This window comes from Pelodiscus sinensis, chromosome 6 (assembly GCF_049634645.1).
Source record: "Pelodiscus sinensis isolate JC-2024 chromosome 6, ASM4963464v1, whole genome shotgun sequence".
NCBI lineage: Eukaryota > Metazoa > Chordata > Testudines > Trionychidae > Pelodiscus > Pelodiscus sinensis.
In genome coordinates, this window is record NC_134716.1 from 2,894,902 (window position 1) to 2,915,817 (window position 20,916).

The window sequence follows — 20,916 nt, forward strand, 5'->3', positions numbered from 1 at the left end:
TGGCTGAAGTGGGAAAAGAATGGATTAAAAATATAAAATGCACTTTACAGATTAAGCCTCTGGCCAAAAAAAATTAGTATTCTAAGTAGATGTATCCCATTAAATGAAGTAAGATTCCAGTTTACAGATGCGAACATTAAAGATGGAGCAATAATATTTTTCAAGAAAATTAAAACCAAAAACACATAGCATTGCTTTGATTTAATCTGAACAGAAATAGGTTAGATGTTTTTATTTTTAACTGATCTGATATTATTACAAATGTCAATTGCATAGCAGCATTCAAACCAGAGACAAAACAGAACTATAACTGCTTTTATCAGATCTCACACTCAACAATGTGCAACATAATACACAACCTCACTATAAACCAGATACAAAAACCCAAACAGAAGTCCTCAACAAACTGATATTCCCTAAGACACACCCCTTCAGAATAGGGTGCATAACACCAACTGCTACATTTTGGTACTAAAATGCACCATACTAAAAGGAGAATGCTTTCAAGGCCATTTAAACTGCATTAATTTGTTTAAATTATTTTCAGTAAGATTTATTCTGCTCATTTGCAATTGTGTTATTAAAAGCAAACATGATTCCTCAGATAGCTGTAAATAGAGAAGTATCAGGCACGGACATTTCACAATGAAAGCTAATGACTATGTAGCCTGGAGACTTCTTCAGGGGAAAGGTGTGCCTGCTGCACCTGACCCAAAGCATCAACTCAGTTCCCCACATAGAAGAGGGTGAGGGAATCAACAAAACAGGGTTCTCTTCCACCTAGGCACTGCAACTCCTCCTACCACGTGAGTTCCCGTTGTTCTCTCCTGGGGCTGTGCAGCCAATGGGAGTTACCATACTCATTCCCTGGGCAGCCTGGAGACAGGGAAAGGGTGGTCCCTAAATCATGCTTCCAGCTGTAGACTGTTGCCAAGGAGTTCGCCCTGGGGGCTAATGGACTTGCACTGCTGGCTGGCCACTGTTTCAGAACTGAAGCCAAAGCTACTTTGGGTCCCACAGCTCATACATAGGTGCTGACTCCTTGGGTGCTCCAATGTGGGAGGATCCATGGAAAAAATTAGTGGGTGCTAAGCACCTCTTGCCCCCAGGACCTCCTCTCCACACTTCATGGGTGGCCCCTGCCCATCAATTTCTCACCCCCTCTCACCACAATCAGCTGTTTCATGGCATGCAGAAGGCTATGGAAGGGAGGGGGAAGCGTGGGGACAGGGCACCGTTAGGGGAGGGGACAGAAAGAAGCGGAGCAAAGGTTGAGGGGGAAGGGATTAGGTAGGTGCAGGATCTGGGGCAGAGGTGGGGTTGAGCATCCTCAGGACCCAGAGGAAGTCAGTGCCTGTGACTCTGAACATTTCTTCTCCAAAGGAGGTGACTATCGCTGATTCACAAACGATAACAAGTCACACATATCTGGTCACGTTAGGAAATATTTTAAAACAACATATGACTGACTAAAATGAATGTGTGTTTGCGTTAGGGTGATCTGGAAAGACTTTGTACAGGCCATACTGAAAATCGAGGCAGGCTGATGATCCGTATGGGTAGGACAAAGGTTTTTGGAGGATTCCCTCACCTGCATGCCAAGATGGAGTGTCCTTTACAGTTTCCAGCCCCCACCCTCTATGTTCGATAGCAGCCCAGGCAGCTTTCAACCATTCTGCTGGTGGTTGCCATGCTAGAGACTTCTATAAGGTCTGAGAGCACAACAGGTTAGTGCTTCTTATCTTCTAACGTGTTTCGAATGCATGACCTCTGCAGTAATGCTTCAAGCAGCAGTTTTTCCCTCATGGGTAATCTGTTAAGGAGGGAGATCGTGCCATTCTCTGGTTCCTCCACTCATCTAAGGAACGGAAATACTTAATTTCTAAAGAAAGGGACATGAGCTTCTTCAGCTGTAAAATTACAGATGCCCCAATTATGGCCAACATAGACTTTAGTATAGACCAAAGTCTCTTAGAACAACACAAGTCGAATCAGAAATAGTGTTACAATTTCACATTGAGGCATGGGAATCTATGATAGCGTTTCAGCAGGAGACAAACACGTTTCCTCTTCATCTAATACTACATTCTTCCGTCTGGAGAGAGACAATATTGATTTAATCACCACCAAAGAAATTGTGACAAGGAGGCGCAGGGCAAGGAAAGCAAATGGGACCACAATCTGCATGATGTGAAAAATTGCTGTGCTGAATTCACTTAACAAGCATGTTAGAAAGAAGGCACCGAGGCTGACACAAGGGTACAGAGCAAGCTTAGCAAACATAAAGGCATGTTCACTGCCACCATACCTAGCCAATGGATTCAAGGTTTCCCTTTCGTGGAACAAAGCTGTGATCCATATAGCAAACTGAAAGATGCTAGCAAAGAATGTGATAACACAGCTGACCTGAATAGCTTCTATTTCATTGTGAGACTTCTCTGCAAATTCACTGGTCAGCTGGTAAGCGAGAGGAAGCCCACCAATGAAAGCCAGTGAAAATGTGTTGAGCAGTCCCATAAATCGGGTCGCTTTTGTTATGTGAAGGAAAAGTGAGTGGTGGACAAACCAGAGAAGACCAGTTGTTACAAAGGAGGCAAAGTAGGCAAGGAAGTTTGGTCCATATTCACGTAAAGCTTCAATGAGGCTGTCATGGAATTTGTCTTTAACTTCTTTGGAATCAGGGACATTGTCCTCACTGTGGAGAAACAAGTTATTTTAGTTTGCATCGTAGTGAGATAGTGGTACAACACGAGGACAGGGAATGTGTCGTTTCACTGTGAAGAGTACCTACAAGACTTCCAGGTTTATTGTGCTTCAGTGATCTCCCAGTTTACAAAGCCATTCTTATAATTCACTGCTCTGAAAATTTATCCTTGGATTGGAAATCTTCCTGGATCATGCATTATCAATAACAAAGTTCTCCAGCAGAGAGAAGTAGATTCTTCAGCTGATGCTAGAACAACCACAATAGAATCCAGTTTCCTAGTGCAGCCGTGGCCAACCCTTGGCTCACAAGATTCACATGCGGCTCGCTCCCCAAAAGTGCGGCTCACAAAGCCACTCTTGTCCCCCCCCACCCTCAACCATCCCTGCCCCCTGCAGGGTTTTAAAAATGGCACACAAGGTGGCGGCTGTCTTAAAGGAGCAGCCTCCTTTTTAAAAAAATAATTTTTTTGTTGTTGTTTTTGCTTGACAATTCTGATGCAGCTCTTTGCATTTTTTCCACCGCTGTTTTGGCTCTCTTTGTTAAATGGGTTGGCCACCCCATCCTAGTGCTTTGCCTGACAGAGCCAGCATCTGACTTTCTAAATACGTTCAGAAAAACAGATCCTACCACTTCTGAGAATGGAGCTTGTAAAGGCAAGCATAATTGCTTTAAAGAGGGGTGGGATTTATTAATCTAGACATGGAAAGGGGAAAAGAATGATTTGTTAACAGTTTGTATGATTTGTTTACATGAGAGTATCTAGGATAAAAAAATAAGAACAGCCAGACTGAGTCAGACTAAAGGTCCATCTAGCCCAGTATCCCATCTGCTGACAGTGGCCAATGCCAGATGCCATAGAGGGAGTAAACAATACTGAGGCAATTGTTTGTATAAGTCAAAATAAAATAACTGCATTCACATTCAATACCAAAAAATGTATGTACCCACACACAGCCCTATAAGGACTTGGAAGACCCAGGATTCAGTTCCCTGCTTTGGCAAGGCCAAGAGGAGAAATATATTCAGCCCCAAAGTGTTTGAGATGTACTGATGAAAAGCGGTATGCAAGGGTATTAGTATTCAGTTCATATCCGACAATGCAGGGTGTGTCAATCAGCACAAAGCCTTACCATATATCCAAAATGAGCAGGGTTGCCACAATAGCATACACGCCGTCACTGAACGCCTCCATGCGGTCCTTACTTAAAGGTTCGCTGAGGTAAAAGGTGAAGGACTCTAAGCTATGAGGCTCCTCCTCCTCTTTTGGACCTGCCAACCATAATTCAGGAGTTTAGTCAGCATGCCATATACATCAAAACAGTAAACTACAAGCATTAACTAGAATGCCAGCAGCCTCGATGGATGCCCCTGCTCCCCTACACCCTTGATACCCCTCACACCCTAGGGCTGTTCCTGTATCTAGCCCCAGGACATAGCTGCTTCTCAGGAGCTCTTCATTCACCCTCCCATGGGCCATCACCTGGCACTCCTACTCCTTGGCAAAGGACTTCCTCCACTTCCTGTGGTCCTTCCTTCCCCTTGGGCAATGGGCCTCCCCTTCTCCTCTGGAAAGCCATGGGGTCCGAACACACATGCAAGTCGTAACTGGGATGGGGAAAGCACTAGACCCCCTCCAGCATGGCTGCAGCTATCCTGGGGTAAAGGGGCTTAGCCTAGGCCAGTAACAGGCATAAGCTATCCGCAGCATAAGGCCCTTCATACAAGACCCTTCACACTCCACTGTGCTTCCTGGGGTGTCGGCAAGAGGTCTGGGAGCCCAAAAGCTCTCCCAGGCCAGCAGCTGCACTGATGAGGAGGAAGAAGTGCAGTGTGCTCTGCCGAGACCTCCAACCCTACCCTATGCAGCTTGTCTGCAGCAGCTGGGGAAGCTGCCTTCCTCCCCCAAATCCAGCCTTCAGACAGGAGAAGGGGTGCAGGGGCGGTGCAAGGGGTAAGCAGCCAGCTCTCCCAGCAAGGCTGGTGTCTGTGTTCCACCGCTGGCTCTGCCTGCAGGGGGAGCGAGGAGACAGAACAGAGACCTTACACCAGCACAGCCCAACCCAGGAAGGGGTGGGGGGACTGAAAGGATATCAGAGGGGCGATAAGAACCAGGCTAAGCAAATCCTGTGCTTCAGGCATGCAAGGGTTGCTGCCAGCAAGAGAAAACCCTCTGGCCTCGCCCCACTCCCAGTGTACTGTGGTAAACCTTCGATTCCTCAGTGTTGGCAAAATCCCAGCTTTTGTGTAACCAGCCTCATTCTGTACAGCAACTCCGTGTTCCAATACACTCCGCCCCCCGCCCCGTCTTGTCACCTCAGATTCACTCCACACCCAGCTCTTCACTCCTGCCATCCCCCTCCATTCTCCTTCCCTTCGCCAGGCCGTTGGCTGCTACCACATTGCTCACCCTGCTTATAACCCTCCCCACACCGGGTCAGTCTGGTCTGTATCAATTATAGCCTCTTTGGGGAAGTGGCCAGGTACTATTAGATGTTTCCGCAGGGCCTACCACAATAGGACCCCATTCTTGGATGGTCTTTAGGTATGACCACAATCAACATGAAGAATAATGTTACACTTGTCTATCATCAACACTTCTCTTCTCCAAGTCACTGGCGCTGCCCCCCCCCCCCCCCCGGAATACTTGGCATGCAACAGATACTGAGATATTTTTAAATATGAATTTGGCGAGGGGGGCCAGAACCAGTGATCAGACAGAGACATGAAATTATTCAGTTACTATGCTCCTTTCCAAACAGGTCAGAGGAGAATCTTGATACATGAGTGTTCTATGGGTATGGCCCGAATTAAGCTAAGCCAGGGCAAAGTTCCCAGAAAGGGGTAGGATGGAAGGACAGAATTAAAAGTTTATTGGTGTGTCAAATCAAGTTGAACTAGAATTATTGACAAACTTGCTCCTGAACCTGAGCACTTTTAACACAGATTCCTTCAAATTTCAGACAGCAGAGGGCACTGTGAAAGACATTGTTTTAATTTATCAACTTGACTAGAGTATCTAAACTGAAATACATTCCTTACGGATACTGCTACTTACCAACAATCTTGGTTTTACACCAAATAATTAACCGAGCGATGTGTGGAAAAAAGAAAACAAGCCCAAGCAGAACATAAGACTATGGAAAGGAATAAAAACAGTTTTAATTGTCAGTTATTATAAGATCAATACCATTATTTTGTTCTTAGTACACACTAACTGGGCTGTTTATCCTTCATGAACATGTTGATGTAACACTCAGCTCATGAATTTGCAACACTGAACTACCCTGACAGTGGCAGAAAGTATACATCTTGTGACAGTGAGCAAAGTCACAAGTGAACAGTCACCACCTTAATATGTATGTCCAACACTCAGTATCTCACATGGAGTTTCTCAAGACTCATCTTCATGTTGGCTATTAGGAGCACACACTAATACCTGCCTCCTCCACATCCTACAGCAAGTTCAATCTAGTACCTGTAATGGGGAAGTACTGAGACTGGAAGGAAAATAAACATACTGCTAAGCCTATGACACAAAAATTAAGTGCTCCTGTGTGTGTGGAAGTTGGTGACCTTCAGTTCCCATTGCTCCCTGAGCTACCTGTCATTTGCTATTCCAAGTCTGCAGTGGCTCAAAGGAGACAAGGCTGTTTGGTATGCTTTGTCCATTCTTGTTCTAATAGGTCAGCTACAAACTTTATAAAACATATTCAGAACTCTTCTGGCTCCATTACAGTAGTCAATCCACTGCATCGAAGCAATGTGTTATAAAGGGGTTGTGCTGTTTTGCTGGGGGAAAAATTCACCACCCTTGAATTTTTATTTAATTTGGACTATCCCTGCATAGGTGTAACACAAACGACACATTCCTAACACAAACACACCTGTCTGCACAATTGTACTTTAAAAAAAAAAAAAAACTGCTCCTAAGCCCTATTTCCAGGCCTTAGGGCAAATTCACCCAATGTGGAAGATTAGTGGCACATCAGACGACTGCTCAGGTCAGATGACTACTCAGGTCAGAACCAGGACAATTCACTTGTATCTCAATGTAGATCAAAGCAATTATTCAATGTATTAGAGTATTTGATATCTGAACCATATTACTGTAGAACAAAGTGATTTGTTGACATATAAGTGCGTGTTCAGACGTTTAAACTTCATGGAAGGTAGCGGAATGTTACTTGTATTGTTTCACTTATCAGTTCCCGTAGTAATGGAACACATTTACATTAGGTATAATTGGCATTTCAATGGGCCATCCCACTACAGAGAATCTTTGTAAAATGCAAATGAAGATTTTTAGGGATCCTGGTCTCTGGGGATGGGAAGTCAAAAGATTACAAATGCATTCCTCACTCTCTGGGCTTGTCCACACGGGCAAGTTACACGGGCAACTCTCTCACGCAGGGCTGTAAAGCGCAGTGTACACCAGCTCCCAGCACTGGAAGCTATGCTGTGGCGTTTTTTTCAAGTGCTGGGAGCGCTCCCTCCCACCGCTGGCGTGTGACCACACTGGTGTGTTAAAACACTGTTCTTATCTGCTAAGAGTAGACAAAGCCTCTGTCATACAAGGAAAAGTCCAGGTGGGTAGAAACACTGGATTGTATTCTATAAAAAAGGAATATGGATTCAAAAAGAGACTTTAGATAACCAAGCCTATGGTTCGCAATCTGGGCGGTTTCCATCAGACTTAGGGCATCATGACTTAGCTGTGAGTCCAGGGATAATTATCTTTTCAGCTGTAAAGATGAGAGAACCACTGACCTAGGCCACTTGTCAGCTGGTGTCAGAGAGCCGCCTGCATTATGCTAGCTAGCGTTTTAGGCAGACGTGTTTTAAATCTCCTCAGCAATTCCTAACCTAACTAAGCTTATACGTTGTGCATTAGGATTTGCATGCTACTTTATCAGGAGTAACACTGAATGTAACTGAGGAGATGAAGTTCACCAGGCCACACTTTCAACCGAGACAGTCTGTTTTTTAGAACAACGGTCATTTGAAGAACTTACCATTGGGATAAAGAAAAAGGAGAAAATGGCTGCTAAAAAGCAGGCAACTGGTCCTCTCAGAATGATCTGTAAGATGTGATGTTTGTAGAAGGCCTGGTTTTCAGACACCTGTATCTGGCGATTTAGCAAGTAGGGATGATAGAAGCCATAGACTACTATCACTGCCTGCAGAGAGGAGACAAGGGTTGATACCGGTCCACAGTGGATATTTAGACAAGTCAAAGTCATGTTTCTAAACTGGAACCTACAGAAAACCTCTAGTACAACAAGCCCCAGACCACGCTAACTGTTGCTCTTTGTGCTCCTGATCTGACATGCTTACTTATGTGGAACTAGTGGGAGTCTGTATTCCTGGAAAAGAACAACAGCTACTTACCTTTCCTAGCTCTTGCTCTTCAAGATGTGCGCACACCAGGTGCACAACTGTCGGAAGATTTTCCCTAGCATATCCATTGGCTGTGGAGACCACTAGAATGACGCCTTCATGCCTATGTATCTAGATCCCTACCCGCATGCCACTTCTTCAGTTCCTTCTTGCTCGAACAGTCAGGCAGAGGAGAAGTGAGGGGGACTTGGAATGGACATGAGCAACACATCTTGAATAATAACAGCAATATGACAACATTTTATATGCAGCAAACCTAAAGTTTTAGATCAACTATTAACAAATCTGATTGTCCTGCCATCTAATAAAATCTAGTTTCCAATATTGAATGGAAAAAGGAAAGGAGTGACACCCATACCTGGATAAGGCCGATGACAACAGCACAAGTGCTAAACATGAAAATACCAAAAGGTACAGCTGGAAAGGAGGCCATTAAGGAAAACTAAAAGGAAAATATCAACAGGTTAAACACTCTCAGCTGTAATAAAGGAAAGCAGCAGAGAAGAAAAATGTACCAGTTTTACTTCAATTTAACCTTTAAACTTGAAAAATCTAAACAAGACAAATTCCTCCTTGGCATAACTCCATGGAGGTTGTTCGTAACTCAGAAATGTTCATAACCTTAGGATTGTTCTTTCGCAGCTTTACAGCTAACCACTGACTTAACACAGCTTTGAAACTTTACTCTGTGAAAGAAAAATGTTGCTTTTAATCATTTTAAATTAAAAAAGCACAGAAAGTTTACAAACCTTGTCAAATCTTTTTTTAAAACTTTCCTTTTTTTTAGTAGTTTACATTTAACACAGTACTTTACTGTATTTGCTTTTTGGGGGTGGGACATCTGCCTGATTGCATACTTCTGCCTCCAAATGAGGTGTGTGGTTGACTGATCAGTTTTTAACTCCAGTCTTTGTAACTCTGAGGTTACACACACACACACACACACACACACACTCACTCATTTTTGGATAGCTACATTGAACTCATATGTTTATTAAAAATACCCCCCCCCCCACAATGAAATTAATAAACTCTCAAAAACAGAAGCCCTAATCATGTTTTAATAGATTCAGTTTTTAGGATTATCAGAAAAATCATACTTATGTATTGCAATGGGGTTCAGGCGTCATATTGATGCTCTCAAGTTTCTAAAAGCTTCAGATAGGTCTTTTTAAAAATCAAAACAGCCAAACATGAATGAAAATGTAAATCTTACTTACTGTATATGGCAAGAAAGTTATGAGCATCATGCATGCCTAGAAAGAAGGGAGAAAAAAACCTCATAAATCTTGGGAGTCCATCCCGGTTAGGGATTACACCAACAAATAAGAAATTCTAATCTCTAATGCAAGCATTGAGTCACAATAAAATAGTTAGTTCCTGACCTTGCTACCTGAACCCTGTAAGGAATGCATCACTATGGAGCAGATTTAAGAGTTCTCTTAGGTCAGCTCTATACTATAAATTTAGATCGGTGTAACTATGTCATGCAGGGGTGTGAAAAATCCACATCCCTGTGTAATGCAGTTGTACTGACCCCACCTGCAGTGTAGACAGCGCTGCACTGATGGAAGGGCTTTGCCCATTGACCTAGCTACCATCTTGCACAGGGTGGAGTAACTATGCCAAAGGGAAAAGCTCTCCCATCAGCACAGTCGTGTCTTCACTGAAGAGCCTTAAGTGATTCAGAGATTTAGAGCAAGTCTATAAAGTATTCAACAGAGCTGAATTTTCCACCTTAACACTTCAACTCCAGACTGATTTTAGCAGATCAGAATGTCTGTCGTCACTAGTCTAGTTTTATGCAAATATATATTTTGTTTTATAGTTTATATTTAGTTTAGATCTTATTTCTCTTCTTAAGTGGTAATCCAAAAATCAGGTATTTTACCCCAGTGCATCAGACTGAATTTGAGCTGATTGAAAAAAACATCTCTCTGATCCCCAATATTTCACCAATGAAAAAAAACCAGAACCACATAAAGATGTTTTGTCTAAAATGCAACATTAAAAGAGGATTAAATGTTTTAACCAATTCCTGAGTATTTCATTGATTGTAGTGTCATGGTACTTCAAGTCAGTTTGCTGCTAGCAAAATCAATTTAACATTTCTATTTAATTCAATTTTGTGACAGGCCTCCTATCAACTAAAGAGCTATGTCTACACTGAAGGCATCTTGCGCAAGGGTTCTTGTGCAAGAAGTCTTGCGCAAAAAATGTCCACACTGCCGTGTGCTTTTGCGCAAGAGCGCCCATGGCAGTGTGGACACACTCTTGCGCAAGAAAGCTCTGATGGCCATTTTACCATAGGGCTTTCTTCTGCAAGAAATCCCTGCTGAGCGACTAAACTGCCCTCTTGCGCAAGAGCTCCTGCGCAAGAGGGCTTACACCTGTTAAAAATGAGCGTAGCTCTTGCGCAAAAAGCCCTCTTACCACGCTGTACTCTAAATTTCCTTGCGCAAGAGCGGGTGGGCAGTGTGGATGCTCTGTGGATTCTTGCGCTAGAACAGCTGTTCTTGCGCAATAACCCGCCAGTGTAGACATAGCCAAGGGGTTTAAAACAACAGAATAGAATTATGACACTCAGGATAAATTGATCAATACTCCCACTAGAGGGCAGCCACCCACAGTAACAATACAGCTATTACAGCATTATTCGTTAAAGAAAACTCTTCAAACAGGCTAATAAATAAACCAATATCTTTTAAATGATTGGTTTTAAACCAAAAATAAGATTTAGGATAAAAGTAAGGTTCATTAAAGTGACTCAAGAACCAAACTAGTATTCAGTATTAGCTTAAAAAAAAAAAAAAAGGATTAATCCTGCATCTCAAATATTCATATTTAAATATTAGGGTTTTTAAAAAACCCTAAACAAATAAGCTCCAAACTATAAACCGTGATCCAAACCCACCGTCAGGCATTTGACAAAGTAAAACCCTGACTTCTGCAGTTTGGACTCATTTCTTCTATTCAGAGATAGAAATCCAGCCAGCATATAGGCCATTAGGGCATGTCTAAACTAGGAAATTATTTTGAAATAATAACTCCCAAAATAACTATTTCAAAATAGTGCCTCCGTACTACAGGGAAGCCTCAAAATTAGTTGAGGCAGGCTCCCTTAATGAGGACACGCTACCTCGACTTGGAGCCCCAGGAAGCACTGGGTAGTAATTATTTTGAATGACTCCAGGGGGAAGTTATTCTGAAATAGCAGCAGTGGAGGATCCACATTACTGCTATTTCAAAATAAAGGTTATGCCTCGTGGAAAGCAGGAGTTATTATTTTGAAATAACGAGCTTGGTAGCATGGATGTTCTGCTTGTTATTTCAAAATAACTCCCTAGCATAGACCAGGGCACTGAGACAGAATTCCCCTCTTTAATTACTCAGATAGACTCCAGACTGACCTGCTAACCACCCTTGCTTTAGCTCATGGCTGAGTTCCTCTGGGACAACAAGAGCTGTACAGGCAATTCAGTGTCCCTTACAGAAAAGGGAAATTAAGCTGCATGATTCTATCTGTTTTCGCTGTTTGGCCCATTTACTTCTCAGACGAAAAAGGCAAGCTCCTTTGTTGACAGTATCGAGATACAAATTTATTAGAAGGTGTAGCTCTGACAGAGACCTGTATCCATCTCAACCTTTCATTTGCTGGTTCAATACCAACCACAGCTGATAGAGACTCACCAAATTTAGAAGGGCAAGGACATCATCTATCAGTTCGATTACCTGAAACAGTCTGCAAGAACAAGACAAAAAGCCATGACCCAACCGACCCAGTAAAAATAGGCACTGATGGCATGATATATAAACATATTTCCACCGATCAGTATTTTACATAAGCAACGTTAGCTGTGAACAATAAATATCTGCCTGGCTGAAAAAACAAGTATCTGATTATCTGATACATAAAAACATTTATTAAGAAAATAAAAATGCAAGATAAGGAAATTGAAATTCAATTGTGTATGGGGCAATGATTAGTAAATCATCCATTTCTAATTTTCAAACGGCAGTTGGACTCAGAAGAGCAACTATGTAAAATGGGCATTTTCTTTGTTTCTTATGTGACTAAATCATATCTGTTTACTGAAATACATTTTCACTACTGGTGCAAAGCCAATACAGATGTGAAAAAGTGAGATGGACTTCATTGACTCTCACATCAACACAATTAACAAGAAAAGATGGGGAAAGGCCTCTTTGTCAATTTCCTTTTAACAAAACATGCTGGGAAGAGGCACCATCTGTACCTCCTATAAAATGCACCTCTCTCTCACTCCCTTTTAAAGAAAATGCTGTGGGGGAGAGAAGTGATGTTATGTGCACTGGAAAGGACATAAAAGCAAGCTCGAATCCAGTTCACTACTTTAATTCTCAATGGATCTAGCTCGCATATTTTATAGTAGACAACTCTAAAATATCTTGACTTTAAAAGTGCAGTATTTGTTTTCCATTACTTTGCTGCTACTGTGGTACTGTTGAGGATGTAGTACAAGAAATGTTTGTACCTTCTTCCAGTGTTATCTAAAAGAAGTTTCCTCATGTATCTCCTATCTTGTGTTTTCTATAGCTTTAAAAACACTACAAAAAGATGGCTTAATATCAAATAGTTTTTAACCAAAACATTCTCTCTATTAGGCACTCTCAGTGCAACTGTCCAGAAAAACTTCACATAATGTCTTTGGTCATTTCCACTAAACTAATCTTTCTTTAACTTCAGAGACGAAGGATCCACTTTTAAATATATTCCCACTTTTCATACCTTACATGTGCTGCCCAGGCCACTGTTACTATTAAGAAAGTCATCAGGTAGACTGCAATTTTTGTTAGTAGAAGCTGTTGAACACTTTCACCCAGTTTCTGAAACAAAATAAAGTATTATTTAGAAACACTGAAATTGCTAGCAATATCCGCAAACAAGTGGTAGCTTCACAACGCAGAATAATTTTTTTGAGAATATCTTGTCTGCTAAAAATATAGATTTTTTCCAATTTGCTGCTTTATCATCCATACAGTACCATAAAACAGAGTAATTAGCTTATCGTACACTTACGAGTATTCTGAAATATCTGCTCTAGTTACCGAGGTGACCACATAAGATGTGCCAGACTGTGGCACTGCAGATAAAAATGGGAACCATTGCTAACCAAATATGTAGGATTTTGGTACTGCTCACTTCTAAGGGGCAAAACAATCACTCGTGTTTAACAGTTAAGCTTCTTTTAACTGTAATCAAGAGTTGGCCTTCTGTGTATTCTTCGTAAATTACTACACCTCTCCATGTCCCCAATTTTACACCTATGAAAAAGGATATTTATCTTCATACAGCACTTTGAATTCTACGGATGAGAAGTGCTGTACAAAGCTCAGTGGTATTATCAGTGCGGAGATGACTCTGCACGGATTTGATGAAACGGATACATTTTAGTTGAATTGAAAAGATCGTTAAGGTATTGGGATTACTTAGATTACTATTTCTGAGTACTGTGAAACTGTTCTGAGCTACAGGAACAGCTTTGCTTTACTGGCATCCATCCTAACAGTCATTTTGGACACTGCTTCCATATCTTAATGTATAGTACGGGTCAAACCTCTCTAGTACAGCACTCTCTGGTCCAGCAACAGCTATGGTCCGGCATGATTTGAGTTAACCGGATGTTCACTTATCATGGCTGTGGCCAAGTTTCCCACAGTCCCATAAAGTTTGTTTACAGCCACCAGTCCTGGCTCTCAGGGTTCTGTGCTGTTATTTAGCTCTAATTTACCCATCAGTGTCCTCTAAGAGCGCAGTGGACAGTGAAATTGTTGGGTAATGCTGCTAGGCAATATTGACTTCCCATAGTTCAGCAAATTCTCTGGTTCTGCACCAGTCAGGTCCCAAAGGTGCTAGACTAGAGAGGTTCAGCCTGTATCAGCTTTTTTAAAAGCCCTGAAAGATAAGAGGATACATACTGATAAGTATCTCTCTGCGGTTATAAACTCTGCTTTACCACACAATCGCTCTCTGCCTTTTTACTGTCCATCTTTTCCTTATGACTAATGTGGAATACAAACTCTCCATGTCACTTAACTTGTTGGTATATCATCCTGACCTCTGGGATGTGGTTTAAAAGATATGGGTTGATCCTTATATCCACGAATTTTTTAACTACTGCAGGCCCCTCAACATGACATACTGTCATCATTATTTCAGTAATGAAACAGGGCATTTGCTATGGTGCCTGTACATTAGGCACTGTAGGGGGACATAATGAGACAGTTGCTGGCAGAGTTATACTCTAAATCAGGGCTACTCAACTTTGGAAGTCCCAGGGGCCACAATGATACTCTCAGCACATGCAGAGGGTCACAATTTAAGTATGGTTGCATATACATGCAAATAGCTTCTTTCACACTGACAGGCATGAATACAAAGCACTTCCCACAATGCCCCAGCGCTCCCGGCACCTCCTCTCTGGGGGCTAGAAATGCCAGAACCCTGTACCCATCTGTTCCAGCCAGCCCATACACTTGCGTCTTTCAATGCTCATCCCACCTCGGAGATGCCTCACTGTTGTGGAGCATGTTCCCAGTGGAGGCCACGTTCAAAGGATCCCACCTGCAGGCTGCATGTGGGGTCCTGCGTAAACCCAAACTGCCCTGTGAGCTGCAAACAAAAGGGCTGCATGTTGAGTAGCCCTGCTCTAAATAGACGAGCCCAAGGGTAGAAAAGGAGACAGGCAGGGAGGTGAAGTAACTTGCCCAAGGGAAGTAAAAGAACTGAGAACAGATTTCAGGTCTCCTGACTTCCAGCCCAATGTCTGATTCTTTAGACCACAATGTGTCTGGCTGTTGAGAGACAATGCTGTATTTCTGAGGGGTCTCAACCAGCAAATGTCCCCATTCAAAACTTCCCCAAACTGGAATTTGAGGCAGGTATGCTTCAGACATGTTTGCTTTCAATGACTTGATTCAATATGGGAAGGAAGATGAGGTAAACCCCCCAAACTGTCAAATGTGGGCCCCAGCATTTGCTGGGCGCACAGTGCTGGTTCCTCTATCTTATTTCCTGCTATTAACATGCAATTAGCCAGTTAAAATAAATATTGGGAAATTATATAATGTATCTTCAACAGAAGCAATTTGTTGCAGTTGACTAAAGAATAGAGTGTGACTGACTGGAAGGGTAGGTGTCAATTATTCTTAAAATTTGGTTTTCACTATATAAGTTTGAGGACGCTGATGCTACACAGAAAGTCTGTTTCCAGTGTGGTTCGGTTTTGACCTCTGTAAGCTAAACACAATAAAATGCCAAATATGTCTTTGCAAACTGAATTGCTAGACCTCATTTTCTCACTGTTATGTACAGGAGAACAGAAGAGCAGAACATCTGGCATAGGGGAACATTGTTTTCTAAACCAAGGAAATGTTAATAACCTGAACTTTCATATTCAAAATCCAAGAACTGATTTAGTAGCTATATCTCTGCTTCCCCAAAAAACTAAAATGTGGTGTCTTCATAGTTACACTTAAGTTAAATACTGCTCTTATAATTCTCTAAATCTGGCAGTTTATGGATATTTACATGAGCAAAACGGGGGAAATTTGGCTCTTTTGATCTATGATCAATAGGAGAGGCTAAAGAATATATAATAGTAGTAGGAGTAGTAGTAATAGTTGATCCAAGAATGACTCTGGGCAACCACTCTGTGATGCAGCCATGTAAAAAAGGCTAATGCAGTCCTATGATCTGCATCCGTCTTTGCAAACTTGAGCCACAGACAGCTGTAGATGTGCAGGGCCCTTGACATGCTATCCAGAGTGACTTAGGTGGACGTTTCTATTCTCATCTGAAGAGCACAGAAATAGATATTTTTATGGATCTGCATATGTGATACCTAAATAGTCCTATATGGAATGTCTTTGATTTCCATTTTTAAAAAACATGTGTCTTTGGTATATATTTAACTAAATTTACCATGTTCCTATTGTATTTTCTATAAATTATTTTGATTATGTTAACCATTAAACAGATTAATATTTGGGAAGGGGATAATAAATATCTTCTAAAATACCTTCCAACTATCATTATACAGACAGATTCTCTATCTCTTGATGTTTTCGAATCACGACTGGATGTCTTTGAAGAAGATGTTTTAGTCAGATAATTTATTGGGCTCAATACAGGAGTAACAAATTGAAGTCCTGTAGCCTGTGTTGTAAAGGAGGTCAGACTAGATCATCTAATGATGCTTTATGACCTTGAAATATACTAAGTTGAAAGGCAATCATGGTTTTTTTTTCTAACGAACTAAGTCTTTAGTACATCAGTCCCTCCAGATCAAGTTCAATATTCACCTATTAGAGAATGAACTATTGGTTTCAGCTTTATTTAAAGTTTCATAACTTCTTAGATGAAGCCAAACCTGAAACTGTAAATAAAACTGAAATGTCATCCTGACACTCATAGACAGAATAAACACGTAACAAAATGCTGGCTATATGATACCTGATCCGGATGTATCTTTGTGTGGGCCACAGGCAAAATCTGAAAAAAGAAAATCTCATTACTGGATGGAATATATAAGCCCCTCACTCTACTGTATTAGAAAACGTCATACCAAAAAATATTGAAAATGACAAAAGGAGGATGTTCACATGAAATGATACAATGACTTGTAGGTAGGGCTGTTAATCACAGTTAACTCACACAACTCAAAACAAATTAACTTGATTAAAAAAGTAATCATGATTAATCAGTTTTAATCACGTTATTAAAAGAATACCAATTTAAATTTACCATAAATATTTTTGGATTTTTTTTCCCCACATTTTCAAATATGTTGATTTCAATTACAAAATGTACGGTGCTCACTTTATATTATTTTTTTTTATTAGAAATACTTTCACTGTTAAAAAGAAACAAAAGAAACACAAGTGCTGTAGTGCAATCGCTATCATGAAAGTGAACTTACACATTTAGGGTTTTTTTGTTACATAACTACATTTAAAAACAAAACAATTTAAATTTTTCGAGCTTACAAAAGTTGTCAATCCTAGTACTCTGGTTTCTCTTCAGCTCATATAAATCTTCCGCCTTTTACTAAATATATCCGTGGAGAGGGATATTTACTTCTTGTTCATCTAATCACTAAAACAAACCTGTTTACATTAATGGGAGATAATGCTGCCCTCATGTTACTTACAATGTCACTTGAAAGTGAAAGCAGCATGAAGGGGGATACAACTGTTTAGCATATCTTGCAGCATTGCCTATAACAGTTCTAAGCCAACAGGATGGATAAAAATTGGGAACGAACAGATGGCACTGTCACAGCCAAAGTTCTCAACATTGGGCTTAAGAGCCATGTTGAACACATGCTAAGTACACGGAAGCCTATTTCTGTAGCCTTGAACAAAATGCAGGGAAATAGCTGTTTTGTGGCTGATGCTGTTGAAATTTGGAAGGAACCGAGTGAAATCTTTAAAAGAGAAATACGCAGTAACAGAGTTAAATTACAAGCATTAAAAATATGAATTGAACAAGCACTATCTCCAGCTTATTTCCTTACAAATACTTCTGACACTTGGTACCAGGGTCAAACCTTAACTGCTGAAGAAGAAGAGTTGGCTATGACACGAACATCCAGTAATCATCTCTCCATAATGCCAACTATAATAAACTTCAGAACTAAGGGTGACCCATTCAAGAAATACATGTTTGCTGATGATGTTTTCAAGAAAGTCACACTAGTGAACTGGTGGAAGTCACTTTAGCACTTGGATTCAGAGACAGCTGAAGCGATAATATCACTTTTAACAGCAGTAGTAATAGCTTCTGGCGGCGCAGAAAGAATATTTTCTTCCCTTTGACTAATTCGTTCCAAACTGAGAAATTTTTTGTGACCTGAAAAAAGCTGGAAAGCTTGTTTTTCTTTTCCCGATTTTGAACAAGCAGGAAATGAAGGTGAAGACGACTGAGTTAGCTGCAGAAGCCAATATGTTAAGTTTCTCATGTTGACCTGGCTCTCACAATTTGATTTTTGTTTTTTTAAATCATTTAACAAACAATTTTAACAAAAACAAACTTGATCTTTTAAAAAACTTAAATGTGTAATTTAATTCATAAATTCATATGCTTGTGTTGTTAAAATATTATGTTTGCTGTTGAAGAAAAAAAATCCATAATACATAACATTGCTGCTTTAGTTAAATAAAACAATGTAAAGGTCTCTCTGGTGATGTTCTCCTTCTAATAGCATAGCAAGAAAATCCTCCTATTACTCATGATTAACCTGCTGAACTGGAGATATTTCATCCTCCAGTGACTTCACAAACATCTGCTTCAATTCACCTTTGGTAAAAGAAATAACCAAACAATCATTCATTTTCTGATATTGCTGTAAAACTAATCTGAAACGTTTTCAAAATAAATCAGTTTAAAAATGTATAGTGTGTATCTTCTAAAAATGAAACCTACATCTGAGTTGAACATGTATGAAAAAGTTATAACCAACAAGAATGCACTTTTATGTAGAAACCCATGATTAGAGTCTTACTAACTACTGATTTAAATCATGATTTAAATCAATTCAATTTAAATCAAATCCACGCCGAATGTTAGATAACATTTTGCACATATATGGGGCTGTTATCTTCAAAGTTCTGTACAGACATCATCTAGTCTCCCCTTACCTGAGGTACCCTCAGTAGGCTACGTCCAACAAGATTTTTTAAAAGACGCTGAACTAAGTGACAATTAACCAACAAATGATAGGTAAGCTTGGAGCTACTGGAGACTACATATTTGCTTAATTTCATATTATGTAACTTACAAATTGATGTCTCTCTCTCACTCCTCTTACCTTAAAATGTAATCACTTTGGGGCAGAGACCATGGCTGCCTGTATACAACATGCAGGACTATGTAGCACTTTAAAGACTAACAAGATGGTTTATTAGATGATGAGGTTTCGTGGGCCAGACCCACTTCCTCAGATCAAATAGTGGAAGAAAATAGTCACAACCATATACACCAAAGGATACAATTTAAAAAATGAACACATATGAAAAGGGTTTCATATGTGTTCATTTTTTTAATTGTATCCTTTGGTATACATGGTTGTGACTATTTTCTTCCACTATTTGATCTGAGGAAGTGGGTCTGGCCCACGAAAGCTCATCATCTAATAAACCATCTTGTTAGTCTTTAAAGTGCTACATAGTCCTGCATTTTGCTCCAGCTACACCAGACTAACACGGCTACATTTCTACAACAGGGCTCCAATCCTGACAGCAGCCTCTGGGTGCTAATACAATACAAATAATACGCCGGGAAGAGGATGGGACCTCATTTTATTCTAAACCCACACCTGGACACCAGCTTCAATAGGGATACTCTTCAAATTGGATTTGTTCTGAAGCTGCTCCTTTCTAGAGGGCAATGGGGAGGGTGAATGGTGTGTAGTTATGTGTGGGGGGGGGTAAGTAGTGAGTGGAGCAAGGTGGAGAGAGAACAGGTGAAAGTCGGAGGGGCAGTGAAACAGGAAAAGGGTCCAAGGAGCTGAGGGGAAACAGGAGAGATGAATTGGCAGGGTGCCCTGGGGGGAGAAGCATTGGGGGGGGACCCTGGAGAGGCAGGGCAGGGGGAGGAATTGGCAGGGTGCCCTGGGGGGGAGAAGCATTGGGGGGGGACCCTGGGGAGGCAGGGCAGGGGGAGGAATTGGCAGGGTGCCCTGGGGGGGAGAAGCATTGGGGGGGGGGACCCTGGGGAGGCAGGGCGGGGGGAGGAATTGGCAGGGTGCCCTGGGGGGGAGAAGCATTGGGGGGGGGACCCTGGGGAGGCAGGGCAGGGGGAGGAATTGGCAGGGTGCCCTGGGGGGGAGAAGCGCTGGGGGGTACCCTGGGGAGGCAGGGCGGGGGGAGGAATTGGCAGGGTGCCCTGGGGGGGAGAAGCGCTGGGGGGTGCCCTGGGGAGGCAGGGCGGGGGGAGGAATTGGCAGGGTGCCCTGGGGGGGAGGGAGAGGCGCTGGGGGGTACCCTGGGGAGGCAGGGCGGGGGGAGGAATTGGCAGGGTGCCCTGGGGGGGAGGGAGAGGCGCTGGGGGGTACCCTGGGGAGGCAGGGCGGGGGGAGGAATTGGCAGGGTGCCCTGGGGGGGGCAGGGCGGGCTGAGGGGCCGACTCACGCACCATGACGGTGGCGATGATGGAGAGCAGCGCGTCGCTGTAGGCCAGCAGGCGGTGCGAGGCCTGCGTGCTGCCGCCCGGCTCCTCGCCGCACCCGGGGGGGCCCGGGGCCGCCTCCCCGTCCGCCTGGGGCCGCGGCGCCGCCATGTGGGCACCTGCCCGGGGCCGCCCCCACGCCTCGCTCCGACACCTGCCCCGGCTCGCACAGGACAGCGCCCAGCAAAGCCCTCCTGGGGCGGGGCTGCGCAGCCCGGCGTCACTCCGAATTGAGCGGGGTCAGTGGCGCCGCTTACTTCGAAATAGGAGCATCTCCTCCCCCGCCCCGGCCCGCCCCCTGCCCTCACTCCTCCTCCCAGGAGAGGCGGGGGGAGCAGCCCTCCAGCTTGGCAGCGTTTTGAAATAACTGCCTGCTGTGTAGACACTGTTATCTCCAAATAATGCTGCCAGTAAGATACACCCATAGGGTGTTTGACACCATCTCCCTGGGCCTGAACAGAGACTTGAACTGCTTAACATGGGATAAAACCAGCTTTCCTACATTCAACCCCCTATTGCCAGCCAAGGCTAGATAGGGGACTCGGCCAGCCCACTCATTGAGCCTCAGTAGCACCCACACTCCAATTGAAAGGGAGGGTTTTTT

The 20,916-nt window shown here is 42.5% G+C and overlaps 1 protein-coding gene and 1 non-coding gene across 2 annotated transcripts; one reads left to right on the top strand and one right to left on the bottom strand.

Moving 5' to 3' along the window:
• Window positions 1-195: 195 nt before the first annotated feature.
• On the bottom strand, window positions 196-20,571 carry TMEM175 (transmembrane protein 175). Its single transcript, XM_075931299.1, has 10 exons — window positions 20,280-20,571; window positions 16,599-16,637; window positions 12,873-12,970; window positions 11,795-11,846; window positions 9,325-9,360; window positions 8,463-8,546; window positions 7,720-7,884; window positions 5,763-5,841; window positions 3,838-3,976; window positions 196-2,695 (listed from the first exon to the last, which is right to left on the bottom strand). The coding sequence occupies exons 1-10, from the start codon at window positions 20,421-20,423 to the stop codon at window positions 2,032-2,034; spliced, it is 1,500 nt and encodes a 499-aa protein (XP_075787414.1). The 5' UTR covers window positions 20,424-20,571; the 3' UTR covers window positions 196-2,031.
• LOC112547767 (U5 spliceosomal RNA) lies at window positions 17,149-17,269 on the top strand. Its single transcript, XR_003091579.2, has one exon. It is a non-coding gene; the product is annotated as a U5 spliceosomal RNA (small nuclear RNA).
• Window positions 20,572-20,916: the final 345 nt, after the last annotated feature.

Bases quoted from the DNA above. Each gene is read 5' to 3' on its own strand.
- TMEM175 (XM_075931299.1), bottom strand. From the start codon at position 20,423: ATGGCGGCGCCGCGGCCCCAGGCGGACGGGGAGGCGGCCCCGGGCCCC. The intron at 12,971-16,598 runs GTATCATATAGC...ATTTTGTTTCAG, and splicing joins CAAAGATACATCCGGATCAG to AAACTGGGTGAAAGTGTTCA. The intron at 11,847-12,872 runs GTATGAAAAGTG...TTGTTCTTGCAG, and splicing joins GCCTGGGCAGCACATGTAAG to ACTGTTTCAGGTAATCGAAC.